Below are 21,973 nucleotides of genomic sequence, written 5' to 3'. Positions count from 1 at the left end.
ACCAGTGTTATTCCTAAAACAAGAAAAAAAAGTATTGATTTCCACATTTTTCTTTCTGATTTATGAACATAAATAAAATATGCATTCATTTTTAAAATATCTACTTTTTCTTTCTTAATCGTCTTTTATTTTCAGTTGTTGAAACCAGAATTTAGTTTGTTTTATTATCTGATGACTCCAAAATGCCGTAATGCGCACATTAATGGTGAACCTTGTAATGCTTTACAGTTTGAATCAGGAACACGTGCATGACATAGACTCTTGAAACCACAATTTAGTTTGTTTTGTTTTATTGTCTAATGTCTGATGACTACAAAAAGCAGTAAGAAACACACACACACACACACACACACACGTATATTAGTGCTGGGCAAAGGTTATCTGACAATATATTTGTGTGTATTATATATTTATTATCTAAATGTGATTCACACACATGAATAGAAACAGATATATACAAAACAATTTTGTTACATAGATATTTAAATGTGTATATATAATTTGTATCATATTTTTATCTATATTTTATATCTAAATATATGTAAACATTTTAATAAATGATATATTTATATTTATTTTACATTTTTTAAATTAAGTTAATTGTTGAGTGATTTTTTGTTTTTATTGATGCCTTTAAAACATTCAATACAGTATTAATATAGTTTTTGATTATTTATTACAGTTTGTTATTTTTATTGTACACTCATAGAAATAATTTTGCTCTTTGTTCAAGCTAGTTATTTTATAAATGAGCTGAATCAACACAATTCTTGATTTTTTTTTTTGTTGAGACAACTATACATAGAACCCATAGCTGTATGTGTGGCTTTGTTTAATAACTTTGTTACAAAAAAGTTCAAATGTTTTGAAAGTTAAAAGGGTACGTGTGATGAAAATCATCTTTTGTAAGCTGCTTGGACAGACCTGTGTGTTGGTATAGTGTGTCCACAGTCATATTAGGGCGATGTAATGACAATAAGTCTTTTTTTTTTTTTTTTTTTTTTTCTGACGTTAAAATAGGATCGCAATCCCTTCCATTTTGAGGCCCACTGCAACGTGACGTAGGACTGTGGTTTCCCTGCCCACTGAATTGATTGACAGCTGCAACAAGCTGCAACAAGACAGGACGTGCGCAAAGCAACTGGGAATAAAGGATCTGTTCAGCACTCTGTGATCATCAATCATCATTAAATGTGATCAAGAATGAGTTTTACAAGTTTAAAACATTTTTAAAACGGTGCATGTTTGTAATGACTTGCAGCGATTTTACCCTCTTTATCACCACAGCCACATGTCAGTACAGTTATAAAAGAAGACGCTTCAATCCCGGTCTGTGGACGTTAAATCACGTCTATTTTATACATTAACATAAGGGACATCCATACAGTAGGGGATATTAACATGTATCCTGTCACATTTGCATGCAAAAACATGCAAAGAAAGTTCTGCTTCCTTCATGTCTGTCACTGTGCTGTTTATCTGACGCAGTCAAGGGGGAGATTGAGGCACTGGCATGTGGGAACGGTGGGCAGGGAGAACTAGCATTAAAGGCACAGGCCACAAAAACAGCTACACTGTGTTCAGAGCAGAAAATCCAATATTCTGAAAGCTATAATAAATAATCTGATGGGTGTTTTGAGCTGAAACTTTACAGACACATTCTGGAGACACAAAATACTTCTCTTAAATCTTGAAAAAGGGGTAAAGTAGGTGCCTTTTAAACATTTTAGTAATAAAAAAAGATTCTTCCATGCTTTCAGTAGTATTTAATTCCATTTTATCCATTGTATTTCCCCCTGTCGAATTTAGAAATGCTTCCTTCCCCACTGTAACAAAGTACAGTTATTTTTATTTAATGCTTTTTTATTATGCTCCTTAACTGTGGGTGTGCAGCTTCAGTCGTGGCCACATCCATGGCAGCATTAATATCCCATACACCTCCACGTTTGGGCCAGAGGGAGAGCTGCTCCAGTGTCCCGCCAGCAGCAGCCTAGCCGGATACAGACTCCGCGTCATCGTCATCCTCAGCAGCGTCATGAAGAACGCAATCACTGTAAGCCTACAGTTCATCTCTCTATAGTTACCAATACTGTTTTAATTTTTTAACATCAATCATTTATTTAAATTATGATACATACTTATAAAAAAAACTATATACAAGCAGAGGCCATGAAACCGTCCACTTGTACAAAAGAAGTTCAATTATCTACAGTTAAAGTCAGAATTATTAGCCCTCCTGAATTATTAGCCCCCCTGTATATTTTTATTCTCCAATTTCTGTTTAATGGAAAGTTTCACCACATTTCTAAACATAATAGTTTTAATAACTCATTTCTAATAACTCATTTATTTTATCTTTGACATGATGACAGTAAATAATATTTGACTAGATATTTTTCAAGATACTACACAGCTTAAAGTGACATTTAAAGGCTTAACTGGGTTAATTAAGCAAGTTAGAGTAATCGGAAGTCATTGTATAATGATGATTTGTTCTGTAGATAATTTACACAAAATATAGCTTAAAGGGGCTTATAATTTTGACCTTAAAATGTTTTGTTTTTTTTATTAAAAGCTGCTTTTATTCTAGCCGAAACAAATCAAATAAGACTTTCTTCAGAAGACAAAATATTATAGGAAATACTGTGAAAAATTCCTTACTCTGTTAAACATCATTTGGGAAATATTTCAAAAAGAAAATCACAGGAGGGCGAAAAATTGTGACTTCAACTGTATACAGTACAATGGCTTTATTTGCACAATGTTGTTTTCTATGTTCTGTGTAGGGTTGGGTCGATAGACGATGCCATCACCAATGGCCGATAGACATCACGATGCTGAGCCAGCATCGCGATCCTCCGCCTTGTCACAGCAGCAACCCACTCACGAAAAATACACACTTAGACCCCGTTTATACTAATACCTCTAAAATGGCATTTTAGAACGAAACCAATCCATGTCCACACTGTTTCATCTAGCATTTGTGAAAAGATCTCCATTCACACTATACCGCTGAAAACGCACATCACGTGACCATACACACACTCTGTCATGCGCACTTGCATATGCGCACGTCTGAGCTCCTGGCAGTCAGCAGGTGCTTTTAACACAAAACCCATAGAGCAGTGCACGTCGGACAATTTATCAAGGATGTACCGCTGGATCGCGTCTCACTATAGTTGTTAAACGTGATATTTAATTAATCTTGTCTCTATCTAACGACTCTTCGGTCTTTTGAATCTATAAGGTAACATGTCACAGCGTCAGTACACTGCTTCTTCACTCTTTTCGCTTTCTTGCTTGTACTTAGACATTTTAGTGAAAACCTCAGATACTGTTGGTTGCTGTTGGTTGTGAACCTTTTTTACCAACCAAGTTTGTCAACACCGTTATAACGACACAGATCACTCTGCCTATTCATGCCAGAGTCTCGCGGAAAAAGTGACTGACAGGTGGTAATTTGTGTATAACATCTTTATTTATTTAGGATTTGGTTATGGGTGAAATAATGGTCATGCGGGTCAAGTAGTTGGAAAGGTAGGCTACAAATAATTAATTTGTTCTGAATTAATTAATTAATCATAAATAATTAATTCTACAATGACGATGCCATCTTCCATCGCGATGTTTCACATTAGACATCATTCAATGCCAAATTGGTCGACATCGCCCAACCCTACCAGAGTGTTTCTAGGCAATACTTTTCACCCTATGTGCTAATGGGTTTCAGAAATAAATAAGATGATTTATGGAAGCCAAATGAAATGCCATGTGAAATCAATGGCATAATGTTTTTTAGCCATATCTAAACAGAAGTCAGTATTAGGTATAAGTTATTGTTTAATGAATCCAAATGCACAAAAAATGAATAGTAATCGTACAGATAATAATCACAAATTCCCTCTCTTTTGTTTCCTCTTGTAGTTTGCGACTCATCTGGTGAAGGTGAATTTCCCTCGTGTTTGCGTCCTGGATGGTGGAATGAACAAGATGAAGTCCACCGGTCTGCTGACGGTCCCATCCCCTCAGATATAACAGATGAGCTTTGGTTAAAGGGAAGCTGTGGTTTACATGCTGCAAAAAAGTGAACACATTTCTGAAGCTAATACGTTATATACTGTGCGGAGATTTCTTTAAAGGCATTATGCATGTCAGCACTGTAAAGTTTGAACTTGAAAATGTATAACAAGATTTAAAATAAGAGGCGTTTCAACTTCTGGGACCAAACACATTGACAAATAAAATGTTTGTTTTTTTTACTTCGGGTTTTGTCATAGATTTTGCAGTTTTCACATGGTTTCTCTAAACTCCGCCTTTCTAAGAGCCTACTCTGCTCTGATTGGTCAGATGGCTCAGTCTATTGCAGGACTGCTTAAAGCCTTTTTGAATTTTAATACGTTACACAATATGAATTTAATATTAGTTCAGTTTTTATAGAAAAGGGTTTTTCGTTTATTTACGGTTGTGAAATAAACTTTTAGAGTAGTTTTAAAAATAATTTAATGTTTAAGGAGTAATATATAGGGAAAATATATAGACAGTGTCCTGGCAGTTTATTACAAGGTTGTTCTGTAATATAAAACAGCAACTCAGACAGTATATCACTTTAAACTATTAAAGATGTTCATAAAAGTCACTTTTCCCAACTTTTCAATGTTAAAAGTTGTTAGAAAAAAAGATCACGGTCCCATAATGCAATTCAAAAGCATAAATAACAGGGGAAAAAATAAAAACATGAATCCCAAACTACAGAAAAATGCTAATTCACTGATAGATTTTTTACACTGTAGGCCTTCTTTATTTCAGGTCCTGCCACAGTGTTATTAAATTTGAGTGGCAGTTGATGTTTAATTATTTTTTGGATATCAAGAATTTGGGCGGCACGTTCGCTCAGTGGTTAGCGCTGTCGCCTCAGTAAGAGGGTCGCTGGTTCGAGTCTCAGTTGGCATTTCTGTGTGGAGTTTGCATGTTCTTCCCGTGTTGGCATGGGTTTCCTCCGGTTTCCCCCACAGCCCAAAGACATGCACTATAGGAGAATTGTATGAGCTAAATTGGTTGTAGTGTGCATGTGAGTGTGTGTGGGTGTTTCCCAGTACTGGGTTGCAGCTGGAAGTGAATCTGCTGTGTAAAACATGCTGGAATAGTTGATGGTTCATTCCACTATTGCGACCTCTGATAAACCAGGGACTAAGCCGAAGGAAAATGAATGAATATCCAGAATTTGATTTCTGTGGGGAAAAAAAACTAAACAAAACTATTCATTGTTGATATCAAGAATATAGACTATTACTTGTGTAAATGTAATAACAGATGTCAGAAATACCCGTTACTAGTAAACGTCCCTTTGCTGACATCAAGTATCATATTCACCAGTGTAAAAAAGGAACTACTGGCATCAAGAATTCAGATCTGAATTTCATCACCAAAGGCTTCCTTCACTTTTACTCGGAGATACAGTTTGAGCAGTCAAATAACCATATTGCGGTCTCATCCAACATGTTCTTTTGTGGAATATTCTGAAACGTGTAAGAAAATTGGTTGAACAGTGAGAATTCAGGCGCCTTGGAGGAATAAAAAAAACTAGCAGAGAATGTTATGCTAAACGGTGGACGATATTCTGTGGGCGAGAGAAGGCCTAATTAATGTTTGGACCAATTCAACCTGACAGAAAGGTCAGGGAAATTTAAATAAGTGCATTAGTGTGCGAGGCCTTTCTCCAGACCGGCGTGATGTTTAAAGTGAACGGCTTTGTAGAATCGGAAATGCAGGATCCAGTTCTGTCAGTTCAACTGTGACTACATTTACATGGACATCAGTAATTTTTTGCCTTAATCTGAATAAGACAATAATATGATTTAGGTGTTTAAATGAGTTGCTTTTTGAATGTTTCTTTCATGATCCCGTTTTACATTTTGTAGCACATAATTCGATTAACATCATAGCGTCACCATCATATCCATCTTTCCTCTGAAGTTTCATGTAATTCAGGGCGTTTCATTTTTAATTTGTCAACATTACCTGCAGTTCGGCACTTTCACTTTCATGCAGGAGCATTTCATGCATGCCCCCCGTGACAAACTGTAAGATATTCGATGCGAGTATGAACTGCTACCACACGCCGTATGGGAAAAAAACCCTCCGCATTTTGCGATAAAGGACAACAGACAGCTGTGTGTGTATAGACCATCCTGTCACAAAATGCGCACGAAAGTCCTACGTGATGGTGCTAGTTTGATTGCGGTGTTTACATGTTTACTGCACTTTAATAATGTGATTAAATCGGCATACTCCACATGTCTGTTTTTAATTCTTTATTTTTAATTATCTTTTTTAAGGATGAAAAAAAGGGGAAAAAATACAAATAACAAAAATAATAGATTAAAAAAATAATAAATAAATAAATAAATAAATAAATAAATAAACAAAAAAATGTTTTAATTAAAATAAAAAATTTTAAAAAAATGAACATTTGACTGGTCACATATTTCCTTACAGGTCACTTTAACAAATACATATAGAAATCAGATTACACAGTGTAAAGGCATAAGTAAAATCCATTTCACCCAATATTGCAGGTATTTGTCCATGTGTAGTTTTAAAGAAAAAGCCATCTTCTCCATATTTTAAACATTAGATATAATATCCAACCATTCAGATTTTGTAGGGGGTTCTAGTTGTAGCCACTTTCGAGTCACAGTTTTCTTACTGGTTGCTAGAGGTATTTTTTAATATATACTTGTCTTTTATTGTTAAATTGGCTGCAATATTTCCCAGATAAATTGTTGTAAAAGAAAAGTCCACGTCATCCCCTAAAATATTTCGAATTACTTGCATTACGTCCTGCCAGTATGACTGAATGGTTGGGCAACTCCAAAATATGTGAATATGGTTTGCCAAGTCTTCTCCACATTTCCTCCAGCACTGTCCCCTGTCCTTCACCCGTGTTTGCTTGCATGTTAACTTGTGGGTAATAACGTATCTGGTAAGATTCCTCCAGCAAAAATCTCTCCACATACCAGAGCTGAAAGAGGAGGCCTGTACTGAGCAAATATTCAACCAATTTCCTCTGAGATAACTAGGTTGGATTCTCTCTCCCATTTTAGTCTGATGTCATTTGTTGAGTGTTTACTTGGTGGATTGGATGGCAGAATACAATTTTGAAACAAGTCTCCTATTGTCTTTGTTCTTGTAGATGTCAATAACTAAATCAATTAAATTGGGGGGGGTGGTTCTCCAAACATCTAATCTCGCTATTAAAGTAGGTCCTGGTTTGCAGGTACCTAAAGAAATCACATTTGTCCAGACCATACATATCTGAGATTTTCTGAAAGCTAATTCCCCATTTGAGGAAACTAAACAAAAAGTAGTGATGCCAAGCCTATACTAAGCTTGAAATCTTCCATCAATCTGAGCTGGTTTAAAGTCAGGGTCAAATGCTACTCGTCTAATCAATATAGACTGTTTTTCAAGTAGTGGAGAATTACACTCTTTAAACCAGATTCTAAAGGGAACTGATTTAAGCTATTTAAATAGTGTTTATGTAAAATCTTGCTACTCAATAATGATTGTAGTGGGATATCAATTTGTGAAGTTTCCAGGTCTTTCCGTTTTGCTGTGTATTCTGGGTTACAACAGATTACTAAGGGTCGTAACTGGCCTGCTTTGTGATAGTATACTCCACATGTCCTAATTGGATTTCTGATTAGTTCAATTATGACCATAATCGGATTAAATTGATCAAAAATCATGTTTACATGGTCTACTCTTAATCAGAGTATTGTCTTAATCGTATTAAAATCTATAGGTGTCCATGTAAACGTACTCATTGACTATGTTTACTTGGACAACTGAATAAGACAATAATATGATTAAGGTGTTTACACGAGTTGCTTTTTGTTTAGTCCATGATCCCGTTTTACATGTTGTAGCGCATAGATTGATTAACGTCACCACACTATCCACATTTAGTGAGTTTCATGTAATTTCAGCTTTATGAATTTTCGATTTTTTTCACTTTCATTCAGGAACATTTCATTCATGCCCCCGTGACAAACTCTGAGGTGTTGGATGCAAGTATGAACTGCTGGAAGAGTGTATGGAATTTGATACCGCACGCCGTATGGGGAAAAAAAACCTCTGCATTTTGCGATAAAGGACCCTGCACTGACTCGGTAGGTGCAGAGAATGGCAAACAGCCGTGTGTATATGTAATATCCTGAAAATCCTACATGACGGTAATCGTTTGATTGTGTTGTTTACATGTCTGTGCTGCACTTTAATAATGGAACTAAAATCGACGTATTACACATGTCTTAATTCTATTTCTGTTTAGTTCGTTTATGACCTTAATCGGATTAAATCAATCAATTAATCGAACTCTTCCACCAGTTCGTGCATTCATTTTGAAGGAATCTTTCATGTGACTCCAGAACGATGAGTCCTCTCAGAGAGATTCATTCATTCACGCATGCACACATTTGTGCTGGTGGAGTAGAAGATTAGCTCATTTTTCGAGTCCTCTAATTGGTTTGAGTCGTTCTTTCTTCACATGAGAGACAGAAGCCAGTCATATGCATGTAGAGCTGGAAAAAGATTTGATCCGTTCATTTCTCGAGCCCTCGGTTTTGAGTCATCTCTTTACATACTGTCACATGATGAACGGACTCCAAAAGTGAACTAACGGGTGTTTCTGGCTCAGATTGTAAGCATTAGTTAAGCTTTTTATTATTTTTTTAATTTATGTTGTTACAATCTGCATAATACATTTTAAAGAAGAGAGAAATAAAAAAAATTAAAACATAAATGAAATCAAGTACATTTTAAAAAAAGGAAATTATATAAGGTTATACATTGAAAGCCATTTTTATTTTAAATTTTTTTATTAGTTAAGCTTATATGGGACTGTCAGGCTCAATTTTGAAGACATGCCAGAGGAGGTGAGCAAAGCCAATCATTGATAAAACATCAGGTAAACAATGAAGGATTATTTTCTCTTTGTAGCATTGCATTTTACAGTAGTGTTCTAGATATGACTTGTATGTAGTAGTGTGATCAACACTTGGGCTAGTTGTAAAAACGTTTGGAAGCATCTCCTAACATTTTAATGTTATTTTGGCAAATTGAACGAAATGACTGGAAAAAAGATTCGTTCATCTCGATGAATTTGACTCAAAGGTCCGAGTCAGTAAAATGATCAGAACTTCCCATCACTGCGCGGGGGCATGAATGAAATGTTCCTGACTGAAAGTGAAACTGTGAAACTACAGTTAAAGTAAAAAAATTTAAAAAACAATGGCCGAAATTACATGAAACTCCTGAGGAAACGTAGATAGCAATGCCGTTAATCAAATTATGTGCTATAAGATGTAAAACGTAGACAATAATATGATTAAGGTGTTTACATGAGTTGCGTTCATGATCGCTATCCACATTTCCTCCGGAGTTTCATATAATTTTAGGTGAAGTCTGACAGACATTTTACACCGCATAATAAAACTCATCATTCTGTCACCCTCCATCCAAACATGCGTGTTTTCCTCTTCAGAACACGAAAGGAAATGTTTAGCCAACATTTAGCCGCTTGCCATTCCGTGCAAGATTTTTGTGTTTGGAAAACAGTTTTGATTCATTATTAGCTTGAAAAAAAAAAAGTCCCTTCATTTGCATCTCATTCATATTCAAATATGTTGCCTCAAGGTGCATCTTTTCTTTAATGGATAAAAGCGTCGGGACTTTTTGCATGGCGTCTTTTGTGTCCCGTGGATGAAAGAAAATTGCACGCGTTTGGAATGAAATGTTTGTGAATAAGTGATGCTTTTTTTTGGTGCACGATGCCTTATAAATCAATCATTTGCATATGCAATGCTCCTGAGCACATAACATCAGATTTTGACATTATGTGTTCGCATTTTGATCCTGTTCCACACACACACATACACACACACACACACACACACACACACACACACACACACACACACACACGTTTCAGGATTTACAGGAGTAACAACAGACTGTTTGAACAACCAAATTCAAACGTTGACTGAAAAACTGACTACTAACAAGTCTACTGGTGTATTTAAATGTAAATCAAAGCCACATTTACGCTGTAAGTTTTGAGTTACAACTGCTTTAGTGAGACTTAAAGTATTAACTAACTCCAGTCTTAAATGCAGCTGTTACTCCAATGACTTTTTAATGTTTGTGGAGTGTTTATATTGAATTCAGTGCCGTCAGGAGATAAGAAATGCACTCAGAAAACAAATGCTCAGACATTTGCTCTTTGTTCAAACTACTTACAGTATTTACAGTTTTTCTTAGTGGCTTTGGTGCATTTCTCACAACACTATTTACATTTGCACAACAGTTAATGCATTTCTCAAAACAATTAGTACAAGCTGCAAAACCTAGCTGATAACCTGCAAATGCGTGTCACTTGCTCAAAATGGAGAGCTCATTCCTCAAAAGCAAGTATTGATGTCAATGAAAGTGTCAGTGTCATCAAGATGAACACCATTGTTTATGAACAAGATAGTCAAATGGCTTTGTCATGTTTTCATTATGAGTTTATTCTGTTAATTTTTTCCAATGCAAAAAGTCAGATTTTGGTGACACTTCCTGAAAATGCTCAAGACAGCACTAAATACTATTTGCAGAGCCATTTGAAAACTACAGTAAAAGACATCATTGCCTTTAGTGAGGTATCTGAGTACAAGACACTGAATATGCAAGTTTTACATTTTTACTGCACGTGCTCAGTTAATTCAAATTAATTGACAGCATTGTGCAAAAGAATAAACACACCCTTATTTACAACAAACATAAACTTCCTTTGGGTAGAGCAGTGCACAACTGTAAACAATACTGCAGTACATATTGGAACTGAACCTACAATACACATAGGTCTGTAAATCATTCATTACATTGTTCGATTTAGAAGACATTTTCTGGAAAAAAAAAAAAAAAGATTTAAAGATTTTTATAAATTTACTTGTCAGATTTTGACCACTAGTTCAACATTTTTGTATGTAATGACTCAAGTAATGAAATGAGGACTCTTAGTTTTATATGGAATGACTATCCAGCCTTCACAAGTTTAGTTAATTTTGACCGACATGACAAGCAAATGTTATAAAACAGCAGAGAGTTGTATGAAAGCAATTGATGCATGTCCAAAAGCATTTGCAATTTGTTGGAAGGAATGAGAAACTGCTACTATGATGTGCACAAATGACTAATTGTTTCGAGAAATGCATTAATTGTTGTGCAAATGTAAATAATGTTGTGAGAAATGCACCAAAGCCACTGAGAAAAACTGTAAAATGAGCTGAAGCAAGACGGTTCTTGACCAACTCTCATATGGTCACCCACTGAAGCTAAGCAGGGCTGCGCCCGGTCAGTACCTGGATGGGAGACCATATGTGAAAGCTAGGTTGCTGCTGGAAGTGGTGTTAGTGAGACCAGCTGGGGGCCAGAATACCCATGTGGTCTTAAAAGTCTTAAATTTAATCATCTCAAATTAAGGTCTTATTAACCTTGAACTTGGTATACAAAGTCTTGGATTTGATTACAAAGGTCTTATTTTATTCATTTATTTTACCTTTCCTAGGATTAAGTTCATACTGTAACAAAATTAACTGTTACTAATGTAGGCTAATTAAAAACTCATGCAGCGTAACGTTGAGTGCATCTCACGCTCCATGTCATAGCAGAAAGCGCGAAATCTTACGCACCCATTACTATGGTTACTAGGCAAGTGAGGTACAGAACAAGATAGTCGCTAACCTAGTTTGTCGGCTAAAATGGGAAAGTGCCGGTTTAATCCATTGTGGCCAAGGAATCCGAATTACGTTTGGGTCAAGGAAATGGCAGGAAATGACCATGACGCCTACTGCTGTTGGTGCCGGAAATCTTTTAAGCTAGCGGCGATGGGTGTTACGGCCCTGGACTCCCATATAAGGGGTGCCAAACACACCACATGTAGTACTGCTCATTAGCGCCAACCACCTATTGTGCAGTTCTGTGCACCGGAGACCTCTTCGAATACTGAAACAGCTTTGGCTATCAGTAATGAATAAATTTCTACATTAGAAGCATTGCCACCACAGCCAAGGAACATCGTATCTTACTTTGGCTCAACACCAACTCTGCGGGCAGAGGTGAAGTGGGTCCTTAAAACAATCTGTAGGCATCATTCTTACACATCGAATGAGAACATTGCAGAGGTTTCAAAACCATGTTTCCTGACTTCGTGGTTGCAGCGACATTCTCGTGTGGAAGCAACAAAACTGCATCTACTACTAAATTCGGATTGGCTCCTTTTATTACTAAAGAACTGACTGACCAGGCCAATAAAGCAAACGGGTTTGTGGTCATGTTTGACGAGAGTCTCAATAAGTTGATGAAAAGTAGGCAGTTGGACCTTCATATTCACTTCTGCGTGGACGACCACGCTGTTGCGTATGTATTAAATATAACTGATAATTGAAATAAAATGTTTTATTTAATAAAAGTAGCCCACTTGTACATAATTATTTTCTAGGGTTCAAAATTTATACAGATTTGACATTTTCCCCTCTTCTGTCAGAATGGGTACAAAGTTGGCATTGAATTACATTTGAAATGGGATTAAAAAGGTTTTTAAAAGCCTTAAATTTCATTTGGAGGATAAAAAATGTGTAAAGCGCTTTGAGTGTCCAGAAAAGCGCTATATAAGTGTAAGAAAAGTATTATTATTATTTACAATTGAAACTGAATATTGAGTAGGGGCGGAGTTTATATTTGTATCCTCTTATCTTTCACTTGCAGCAAACTAACAGTTCGGTTAGAGGGGCGTGGCTAAGTATATTTCAGATCAGCCTTGAAACTGTCATCATCAGATAAGAAATGCCATTCTAGAGCAGAAGCATTCATATTCATTTCTTTGATTAAAGATTACCTAAATAAACAGTTTTTTTTTTGTTTATTTTAATAATTAGCATGGTTCACCTGACTAACAATGTACGCTAGTAAAATAAACATTGTACATTTTGATTTCATGCAGACTTAAGACTACAGTAGGAAAGTGCACCACTAAGAGTACATTCTTTATCTGTGACTTTTGTTTAAAAAGTATCTTCTCAGCCAAGTTCCCCTTAGGAGTCAATAAAATTGATATTTTAGATAACCCCCCCAAGCATAAAAGAAAATATAAAAATGCACTCTTCATTCAGACATACTGTTTGTAATGCTGTGCATTAAGATGAATACAATATTCTTCTGCTGGGGTTTATTTAATAAGCCTAGCAAAGGGACGTTTACCTACACACTTAAAAAGTACAGGGCCAAACGATTTCAGTGGAATCAGCAAAACTGTCTTCCAATGCTCCTTTACTGTAGATATTGTATTATTATATATGTAGATGTACAGTAATATAGGCATTTTTCAGTACAAAAGGAAAGATTCACAATGAGAGTGAAAAAATATACAAAAAATACTTAAATTATTACTCAAAAATGGGGTGAAGAACACCTTTTTTAATGAATAACTAAGTGGTTTATTTTTAAACTAATTTCTAGAGGAGCACGTTCTTTGATGGACCACGGCTGATCCTGTATGAGCTATCACATGATTTACCAGTCAGACAACTCCAAACACACTATAAATAACCGGATTTTCTTACCTTAGTTATCCTCATTTTGAAGAATCCCACCATCCACCCCTACCCCTCCCCCTCTTTCCTAGATTAAGCCAGAACAGGGCAGCACAGTGGCTCAGTGGTTAGCACTGTTGCCTCACAGCAAGAGGGTCAATGGTTCGGGCCAGTTGGCATTTCTGTGTGGAGTTTACATGTTCTCGCCGTGCTCACACGGGCTTTCCCCTGGGTTCCCCGGTTTTCTCCCACAGTCCAAAGACATGCGACAGAAGTAAATTGATTAAATCAAATTGGCACCGTATATGAGCATTTAGTCTTAGGCCTCCAGCACACAACCAAATGGCGTTCAGTTATCGGTCTATCACATCGTGGCAACTTCCAATAGTCCTACAAAACGGGAGGGAGCCCGGGGCTAGTGGATCTTCTAAGATAGGAGCTCTCTCCCATGACAGCATGTCAAACACACCTTATTGTCAATCATCAGCTAATTGTGAACTCTTGAATATCATTTTTAGGACTAATAAATTAATATTTATTTATGTTTATACATTAATATCAATATATTACCTCACAAAATTTAAACTTGTCAAAGCAAGACAATTTATTCTGTTCATTTAATTGCAGAATTAAAAAAAAATGTACAAATTGAATTTGCCTTTACTTTCAGTCCCTTAATGAACTATTTCCTTAGCTAGTTGTAAAGCCGTGTGTGTAAGTACATGACAAAAACACTATTGTCAATCATAACTAAAAGAGCTGCTTATAACTGTCACTCTATTGAAATACTGTTACAGTAAAAAAAAAAAACAAGACATGTATTTTGTTCACACCTTTTAATGTCTGGAGGTCGTTGCTTCGTTTGAATATTAAACCAAGAGCTTTCATATTCAACACACAGTCTTAAAGGGTAACCATGGTTGTGACGATCATACAGAATGGCTGATACAGCCATTAATAAGCAATAATCAGAACTGGTTCATACTTAACAATATACGTCAATAAAATACTCAAAACTGGATTGTGTGATGTAAACATTGTCCTGCATCACTTATACAATGAAGAATTCACATATATACTGTATGCACCTACAAAGCTTATTTGAAATATATTTATATATATATACACACATGTATGAATACATTTACAATAATACACACAGAAAAAGTTTGTCACGCATGTTAGCTGGGCTAACAAAACACATGGGCTGAATTTATAAAGTGGTTTTGGATCATTAGTTAAGTGACAAATAAACAGAAATGGGGAAACTTGTGTTTACAATGGCATGATGACGTCTGCTTGACAAATATTTGAAGTGGGAGACTTTTTTTTTTGACATCTACAAAATTAAACTGTACAAAAGTATATTTTCAGTCATCTCATCCAAAAGAGTGCAGCAATGATGACGTATTTTTGTAGGCTAAAAATTAGCATTACTGTTTTTTTACTAGCTAGGGGTTTTTGTTTGAAAAGCAGAAGTTTATGGTTCTTTCTTGATTTTTTCATCATTATAAATGAACACTTTTTTTTGTAATTTGAACTAAATACAATTTGAAAAAATTTTATTTAAAAAAAAAAAAAAACTGAACGTAGTTCAAAAACTGCCGTCCCAAAGCTACAGACGATTCTTGCACTTAAAAAAACATTTCCATAGAAATCGTAGGCTACTTTTATGAAAACAAAATTATATTATGAACAAAAATTGTAAAAGTTACTGTTGTATAAAGGTGAAAATGCTCTCTGTTTTCGTAGATTTGCAAAAATGATTAAAAACACTATTGTGCATGCCAGGCCAGTAGATGGCGATGGCACTTTAAAAAAAAAAACAATGTGTCCGTGCATATACAGTGCCATAGGTATTGTTTTCCCGTTGTCTAGTACTTGTATTAAACTGAACATGTAATATTTGTCACACAAAAGTTTTTTTGGTTCAAGTTTAAAAAATTTTTTTCAAAAGTTTACCTTTCTAATACCCATAAACACCTGTGTCACGTAAATATCTCCCGAAAAATGCATACAACCTTTTCCATTTTAGCTGAGAATTGTGAAAACATCCTTATAGATAGAACAGTTCGCAGAAGCACAATTATAAACAAAACAGCTGTAAAAGCACCGATTGAGTAGATCAGGGGTGCCCAAACTCACTCCTGGAGGGCCCCATGACTAGACACACCTGAACCAGCTAATCAAGCTCCTTCAACTGCTGTTTCTCAAACCCATAAAAACTGAGAACGGACTTGCCAAGTTAGCTCGGAAGAACGAACACAGGAGACCGCAAGAACAGAGAACGCGTTCCTGATGGTCACATGACCTTCACGTGCTTTTAATACGGATGGCTGACTTGAAACTGGCGTTTCGACACAGAGATCCCGAAGCGCAAGTGTTTCGAAACACTGTACCGAAGCATGATCCGAAACACCCAGGTCACGTGACTAAAGTGTTTCGAAACACCTGGTCACGTGACTAAAGCGATTCAAAGCATCGATCAGTTCAGAAGCGTTTCGAGACTTGGAGAACCTGCATTTGACTGATAGGGTCACACTCAAGCTTTTGTCACATATGGCCAAGTGGACTGTGCGTGTGCATATTGTTACAGACTTCATTTGACTTTTGGGTTCGAATCCCGACTTGTACAAATACTCCAAAATCGTGATTTTATGTATTTTAACCATGTTACTGTTTATGGTGTAGTCTAGATATGATACAGCTGCAGATACGCCATCAATTTAGCAACATTTTTGTAACTGTAAAACAATAATTAATATTTTTATAGTACTGTGATGGTTGGGTTTAGAGTTGTGGTAGACGTTGATAAAGTACAATAAATGGTAAATTTAATGAATAATATAAATAATTCTTGTTAACTTCTGTCCACAACTGTATCTGATCTAGCAACAACCCTGTTTTATGACCGAAACAAGCTATATTTATTCACAAAGTGTTTATTCGGACGTCAGACCAATGTTGAAACAAAATGATACACAAACAAAGCATCTCAAACTGATATTAAAGCATTTCAAAATAACTGTATCAGCCTGGATTCGAACCAACAATCCCCACATGGAAGTCAGGAACCCTAACCACTCCACTATATCACTTGCGAATTTGAGCATACAAAGTGGCGTTTAATACCTTAATCTACTCAACTGTTCTTTGCTGAAACTGTTCCAGTGCAATACATAAAAAATGACCACTAGGCGTCACTGTAGAGTGGGGTTTCGAAGCTTCGACACATTTGCTTCAACTGTTTCAGTGTTTCACGAAGCCTCGCTTTGCCCACCACTAGTTTTTAACTGAAATAATTTAAACATTACAACATTCATACAGCGATTTATTGTTTATCCCCTTTTCAAAATATATACTACGCATAAAGACCTTAGAAATATATGTTGCACAATACAAATAAAACTAATTTGAATACAAATTTCAGCAAATAAACATCCTTAATGTGTTTATGCCTTTATTAAAATTTTCATGCTATTTTTACTTTCACCATCTCATTTAGGGAACAAATACGTTTTATCTCAGAACTATAAAAATAAATCTATATTAAATGCTGCGCTTCCCACCTCCTTTATTCAGCTGCAATGACTTCTGTGACTTCCACAGCGAGTTTTACCCTCAGGTTTGCATCAATGCGTTCTCGCTATCAAGAACACAATTTTGGCGGTTGATGATGATGTTACACAAGAACGCTAAAGAACGCATATTGAGAAATAGCCTAGGTATACTAGAAACCTCCAGACAGCTGTGTTGACGAAAGTTGGATCTAAGCTATGCAGGATAGCGGCCCTCCAGGACTGAGTTTGGGCACCCCTGGAGTAGATGATTGAAATTGTTTGGTGTAATAATTAGTTTAGCCACCTAATTTTTCTGTGAAAAATAAAAACATGGTGTTATTACTGATGCTTTTTATGCTGAGTTGATCAACTTCAACCCATTAAAAAAACCACAACACTGACTTGTAATCAGAAGCACTAAAATACTTTCCCTGTTTGTTCTTCAAAAATACGTCATCCTACAGCACTCTATTGAGCTGGGACATGCACTTGTAGCCACTGAGGAAATGCACCGTAACCATACTGGGACTGACAGAAGGCCACGTCCCTTTCCATAAGGTGTCCATCTTCCTCGAATCCCGTGAGTAAAGCTGGCATTAAAAGTCTCTATTGGTGCTGTTACCGTTGTTAAAGTCTCCTCAGATTGTGCTCTTCCTGACAGGAACCTCGTTTGAGACTCATGTCATCCAGAGCAATTTCGCCCTTGCGGCCTCTCCGCCGCTCGCCCTTCACGATCACCTGCAATGACAAAAACTTGAATAATACCCCACTCTCAGTGATTCCAGACATTCACAAACGAGAGTAATTCTGTTCTGTACTCTCAAGAAAATCAAGTCACACTTTGGTGTTCATGTCACCGTGCCTGACCTTACATTTATGCATTTAGCAGATGGTTTTATCCAAAGCAACTTAACACCCATGAACACACTCAGAGCAGTGGGCTGCCTGGGTAGTAGTTGTGGGTTCAGTGCCTTTCTCAAGGTGGATGTTCACCCCACCAACAATACCTGTTGGTACCAGTACTCAAACCTGCGCCCTTTGGCTCCCAAATCTAAATCTCTAAGGCCTGGTTTATGCTTCTGCGTTGAGCAATCTCCTTGACTCACGGCGCCAGCCTTGCGCATTGTTGTGCATTTATACTTCTGGGTGCTTTTTCCGACATGCTAGCTGGCAGCTGGTTTTTATATTCCTCTGTGTCGAGGTTCTTTGCTTTGAGTGTTATATTTTTTGCTGAATGCTACCTTTTGTGGAACCGGGAACTGGTGGACGAACTTTAATCATAAGGTAAACACAAAACAAAAGTTTTCAACTGGAGCTCCTTCACGTGACTCAAACTTGTAAACACTCGCTTCAACAGTTTTGTATGGCTCTCGGCCCCGCCCACACATGTCACTGCTACCAAGCTAACCAATCACCGAGCTGGTGCTCGCATCGTTGCTACATGTAGTTACATTTTTCCAGAGGTGCGCGTCAGCTTTGTTGACAGCTACGGCGAGGGGTATGCAACCGCACAAAGGCTACACCAGACCACACATGTGCACTCAACACAGAAGTATAAATCAGCATTAACCATTAGGCCACAGCTGCTCCACAATTGGGACACTGGTTCAAATGATGCTCAAATTTGGATAAGCAGGATTGGAGGTGTTACGTTGGTGTTGTGACCCAGTAGGGAGGGAGGTTTAATAGGGTAAGTCCAATCAAGCTTAGATCTGGGCTAGGAACAGAAGTGGTTACATTGGTGCTGTGACCTGGATGGAAGTGGGGGGGTTTAGTTATACTCACCAGGCCATTTAGTAGGAGCTATGTGAGTAAACCTCACTACCCTGGCCTCAAAAGGCACTCTAGCAACTAATGCTGGAAGTTGTATTTTTACCCTCTTGTTACTACACGTGCTTCCCATGCCAGATCTGCAAATTTGAATCCCACTCTGAGCAGGACGGGTAAAACCAAAAAGTTACATTGGTGCCGTGACCCGGACAGAAGTGAGGGGGGTATTACACTCACCAGGACAGCTAGTAAGACCTACTCAAGCAGCTTCTCTTCCCTGGCCTCAAGAGGTACACTAGCAACAATAATCGTGCTGTTCCGAAAATTAGGCTTGCCAAATAAGAATGGTTAGTTTGGTGCCGTTACCCAGAATAGGAGTGAGATTTAGTGGAGTAAGTGTAAACGATTTCAACAAGTATGGGTAGAGGTTTCTCTCATTAGATGCATACTACCAACTGACACTAGATGCTGTTGTCTTTAGCTTGTGAGTGAAACCAGAGCCATGTTAGAGATGTTAGTTTGAATCCAGCCGGGAGCAGTGTGAGTAGAGTGATTATACATGCCTTTGCATATACTGTATTTTGCACAGGTGATGGTAAATTAACTAAACTAAATTTTATTCTACATGTTAAATACAGGGCGTCACGGTGGCACAATAGGTAGCATGTTCACCTCACAGCAAGGAGATTGTTGATTTGAGCCTCGGCTGTGTTAGCTGGCATTTCTGTGTGGAGTTTGCATGTTCTCCCCGTGTTCGTGTGGGTTTCCTCCTGGTTTCCCCCACATCTCCAAAAACATGCAGTACAGGTGAATTGGATAGGCTAAATTGTCCGTAGTGTATGTGTGTGAATAAGAGTGTATGGGTGTTTCCCAGTGATGGGTTGCAGCTGGAAGGGCATCCGCTGCGTAAAACATATGCTGCATAAGTTGGTGGTTCATTCTGCTGTGACGACCCCAGATTAATAAAGGGAATAACCTGAAAAGAAAATGAATGAATGAATGGATGTTAAATACAAGGTTTACACTTACACTTTCTAGCCCATTCCCCCAAAGGGTGATCTGTGTGGACCTCCAGCCGTTTCCTCCTGTTCGCCCCCAGACCGCGGGACTGTGCTGCCGTCCTTTCTGTACGAACACCTGCAGCATTCCCACATGGTGACCTGCCATATTGTGTCTGAAGGCCAAGCACAGGTTCCCCTCGTTCCAGGGTGTTTTCAGGGGAAGGATCAGCTGGGCGCCACGCCCACCACGCTTCTCTCCGCCCTCAGAAATGGTTAGGTACCTCCCACCTGCCATAGACATCAGAATTTTTTAAAGTTGCATTTTTTTATTTAAAAAACATAAGAGGATTCTAACTTGGTGTAAACTTTAACCCTCTGAGGTGATTTTGGGGCCCCTAACATGCCCTGACATTTGTGCTTATTATAAACACACTGAATGAGCCTGAACAAGACTTCACAATTACTTCACAATTATGTAAAAATTATTCTGTTCTCTCATTTAAAGAAAACATTACAAGGATTTACATTCCCCTTCTAGGGAACTTCAACACTGCGTCTAACCAGAACGCTAGGGGAACACCTCTTTTATACGCGTCTTGAAGCACATGTGAAATCAATCTAATGTAATTAAGCGGTGTCGTCAGACCAGAGAGTATAAAAGCCTGCACTGAGCCTTCAGTGTTAACTTCTTTGCTTTCAAGAAGCACGCACGTGAAAAAACACCCTCTCTGTGACCATTCATTACTGACTTTGCATACACAAAATACAAAAAAACTGACAAACTAGCTTTTTTGTTTTTGATATGGCAGAAAAAAACTTTAAACGCTGTGCGCCTCCATGTCCCCGTTTTATCACGGCTGGTGACTCACATGATTTGTGTTTAGAGTGTTTGGGAGAGGAGCATGCCCTGGCAGCATTTGAGAATGCTGACTGTGTGCACTGTGATGCTCTCTCCCGCAAAGTGCTGCGTAGTCGGAGGGAGTTCTTTAATAAAACTCCCGCGGCTCGCGCTCCTCGCGGTTCGGGTCCCGCTCGTGCTGAGGCTGAGCGTAGGCTCCGTTCATGGGGTTCTCAATTAGATTTAGCGGACGAGATGGAGACGGACTCTGTCCTTTCTCTTCCTCTATCCGCGAGATCTAATCCTCCCTCGGGAGTGTCAGAAGCACGCTCTGCGGTTTCTTCTGCGCCTCGTGGGAGGGCGGCGTCATCCGTTTCCGAGGAAACCAATGCGCCGCTGCAGCAAAGCCAAAGAGGGTCGGGGGATCTGCCACCCCGGTCAGTAGAATATGAGGAGTTAGTGGAGGTGATTTCACGTGCTGCTGACAGGTTTGATGTAATAGACTGGCAGCCAGCACGTGAGCAGCAGCAGCTGCGTCTGACAGGAATGCTGGATGAGAGAGAATTACCCAGCAGAGTTGATCCTCCACTGAGGGACCTCCCCTTCTGTCCCGAATTACATCATGCGGTTTCTAAATCATGGAATAATCCGTATTCAGCTCGTTTAATGACACCAAAAACGGTTGTTTATTCAGCAGTTCGTGGGCTGGGGGAAAAAGCATGTACAGAAATGCCAAAAATAGAAGAGGATCTAGCACGTCATCTTCGTCCAGATTTAAAATCTGCAAGGGTCCCTCCTTTGTCATCTAGACCATTAAGAGTCACATCTGGTCTAGTTGGCAAAGCATACATGACGGCTGGTCAGTCTGTCGGATGCCTGCACACTATGTCAGTGTTGCAGGCATATCAGGCTGACCTAATAAAAGAGTGCTTAGATGGGGGGGGGAGCAACACCCGAACAGCTTCGAGAAGCTCTTCGGGCGTCGGATTTAGCTTTAAGAGCTACTAAAGAGGCGGCCTCTAGTTTGGGGCGGTCTATGGCAACCCTGGTGGCTACAGAGCGGCACCTCTGGCTGACACAAGCAGAGGTGTCAGAAAGTGATAGAGCTATTTTTATGGACGCTCCAATATCAAGCTCAGGGCTTTTTGGTGACGCCGTCAATCGCGTCGCCGA

General features: G+C 38.1%; 2 protein-coding genes across 6 annotated transcripts in view; one reads left to right on the top strand and one right to left on the bottom strand.

The window, feature by feature from the left end:
* Positions 1-4,259, top strand: part of tbck (TBC1 domain containing kinase) — a 99,285-nt gene extending 95,026 nt beyond the window's left edge. The window contains exons 25-26 of the mRNA XM_056456576.1: positions 1,894-2,053; positions 3,925-4,259. Of these exons, the coding sequence (XP_056312551.1) occupies positions 1,894-2,053; positions 3,925-4,035 (271 nt within the window). The 3' untranslated portion in view covers positions 4,036-4,259. The remainder of the gene's footprint in view (positions 1-1,893; positions 2,054-3,924) is intronic.
* A 10,193-nt stretch (positions 4,260-14,452) lies between these two features.
* Positions 14,453-21,973, bottom strand: part of npnta (nephronectin a) — a 115,567-nt gene continuing 108,046 nt past the window's right edge. For all 5 annotated transcript variants that reach the window (XM_056456571.1, XM_056456574.1, XM_056456573.1 and 2 more), the window contains 2 exons: positions 19,991-20,250; positions 14,453-17,929 (listed from right to left, as the gene is read on the bottom strand). In XM_056456571.1, coding sequence (XP_056312546.1) covers positions 17,819-17,929; positions 19,991-20,250 — 371 coding nt within the window. In that variant the 3' untranslated portion in view covers positions 14,453-17,818. The remainder of the gene's footprint in view (positions 17,930-19,990; positions 20,251-21,973) is intronic.

This window comes from Danio aesculapii, chromosome 1 (assembly GCF_903798145.1).
Source record: "Danio aesculapii chromosome 1, fDanAes4.1, whole genome shotgun sequence".
Taxonomy (NCBI): domain Eukaryota; kingdom Metazoa; phylum Chordata; class Actinopteri; order Cypriniformes; family Danionidae; genus Danio; species Danio aesculapii.
Note: the sequence above shows the minus strand (reverse complement) of the source record. Positions and strands in the feature narration are given on the sequence as shown.